Source organism: Cynoglossus semilaevis, chromosome 20 (genome assembly GCF_000523025.1).
Source record: "Cynoglossus semilaevis isolate Cse_v1.0 chromosome 20, Cse_v1.0, whole genome shotgun sequence".
NCBI lineage: Eukaryota > Metazoa > Chordata > Actinopteri > Pleuronectiformes > Cynoglossidae > Cynoglossus > Cynoglossus semilaevis.
In genome coordinates this window covers 6112168-6114108 of record NC_024326.1, presented here as the reverse complement: position 1 = coordinate 6114108, position 1941 = coordinate 6112168, and the positions used below count along the sequence as shown (strand labels likewise).

The 1941-nt window shown below is 38.0% G+C and overlaps 1 protein-coding gene across 1 annotated transcript in view; it reads right to left on the bottom strand.

The window, feature by feature from the left end:
- Nucleotides 1-645: 645 nt before the first annotated feature.
- The window catches only part of LOC103396221 (1-phosphatidylinositol 4,5-bisphosphate phosphodiesterase delta-1-like), an 11793-nt gene continuing 10497 nt past the window's right edge, over nt 646-1941 (bottom strand). Inside the window, exons 13-14 of the mRNA XM_025052435.1 lie at nt 1427-1576; nt 646-811 (exon numbers count right to left, since the gene is read on the bottom strand). Coding sequence (XP_024908203.1) covers nt 720-811; nt 1427-1576 — 242 coding nt within the window. The 3' untranslated portion in view covers nt 646-719. The remainder of the gene's footprint in view (nt 812-1426; nt 1577-1941) is intronic.

Here is a 1941-nt window from a genome sequence, read left to right as displayed (position 1 = left end):
TAGACATGTCCCAATAAAGCACATGATTATACAGAAATTGTTCGATGTTTTTTTTTATTTATTATTATTATTTAACCATGAATAATTTCATTGATGTTCAGAAACTCTTTTGCAAGGGGTACCTGGCAAAGACCGTAGCATAATAGTTCTATGCTAAATCACACAAACGTCGGGAGAACAGGCAAATTCAATACGGAAAGATCATCGAACCCATCTTCATTTTGCCACTGTGAAGAAGCTTCATTTCATTTTTTGCCATTAAATTACCGTATTTTCCCAGGCTATAAGTCGCTCGGAGTATAAGTCGCACCAGCAAGCTAGCGTGCCCTCTAGCGGCTTTCAGTGTGATTAAAAAAAAATGTGAAATGATATATTTTGAAATGAAAAGTTACACCTGGGTATAAGTCGTCAACCCAGCAAAAAAAAAAAGTGCGACTTATAGTCCGGAAGATACAGTATATAATTACAGCTGGTTTTAAATCTTAACTTTAATTAATTAATTAAAAAAAAGAAAACTAAGAAGGTTTGATCTTTTCTTAAAGTAGAACTTTAATAACTTTGATGACAAATGTTAGTCCTAAATCAGTTTGATGTCAAACAAACTGACCGAATCGATGGACAACGTAACACAAATTTACAAACAAAAAAAACCTCGTTAGTAATAGCTAAGACAAGGCTTCGTAGTTTCTCGCAGAGCAACGAGACGATCTGCAAGTCTCTCACTTAGAATCCAGGATCATAATGTGTACAAAGAGCGTAGCTGAGGGGAAACGGTCACCGTTTTTGTCCAGCAGAGGCACGTGTCTGTATCCTGCGTCAGATAACGAGACAAAGAGTTCGGCTTACACACAGTTCTTACTGTACACTTAAAATGGGTTAAGGACAATAAAATATAGTCTTCCGTCGTAAACTGAAAACATGACGTTAATGTGCAGTATTTTTTCACCTCAAATATTTACGCATTACGGCATACGCGATAGAGTGCTCGGCCACCTAGCATCAACGTCTGTAAGCGTGCTCGTACCTCAAAATCTTTACTCGTATCTCGAAGCTAAAAATTTGCTTGAAGGCTTGCTCGTATCTCGGAATACTCGTACAGTATGTCGGTATTATTAGTTATCTATATCTCAAGGTATTATTGTAATATTGAGCAAGGCTGCCCGATCCCCAGTCTGGGGACCGATGCCAGTTCGTAGGTCATTTGGTATCGGGCCGTAGTGGGACACTGAAAAAAAAATGTACTTCGGTTTTACTAATTAGCTTCGTTCAAAACGAATCCAGTCATATCCCTTTACTGTTTTCATTGAAGGATAATCTGGCAATGTTTCGAAACAATGGCTCGTAGGTTTAGACTCCGATACTAACAGAATAAAGTCGCAAAGATTTAGGCCTCTGCGTCCGATCAACACCATATTCTACTACTCACCCATTTGTAAGCTGTTAAATGGAAGTGTGAACTGTCCGATGAACTCATTGTCAGATATGGTGTCATGGTCCTCCACGAGAAAGCGCACCAGCGCCAGATCAGGCACGCGCACGTCAAATTGAAAGTTTTCATTCCACAAAGGATTAAATCCTAAAAGACGACAGACAAAACCTTTAGCAACGATACAATCGCAGTTTGTTTGTTTGTTTGTTTTTTCAAATATGCGGTAAATTTGTTGTATTTAATGCATTCGTATGTCATCTTTTCACCTGCTTTGTCTACTTTTTTGAGTAGAAGAAAAGATGCAAAAGATCAACAAAATGCACTTAGTGAAAAACGTTTTTTGTTAGTTGCATTTATCTAATTTAACTGGTACTGAGATACACCTTATGATGCAAACTGGACACATCTTCAGTGTGTACCACGGGTCATTGGGTGTTTTAGGCCTTACATGAGACACCATCACCTAATGATTTATAGATATATAGATAGATAGATGGATGGATGGATGGATG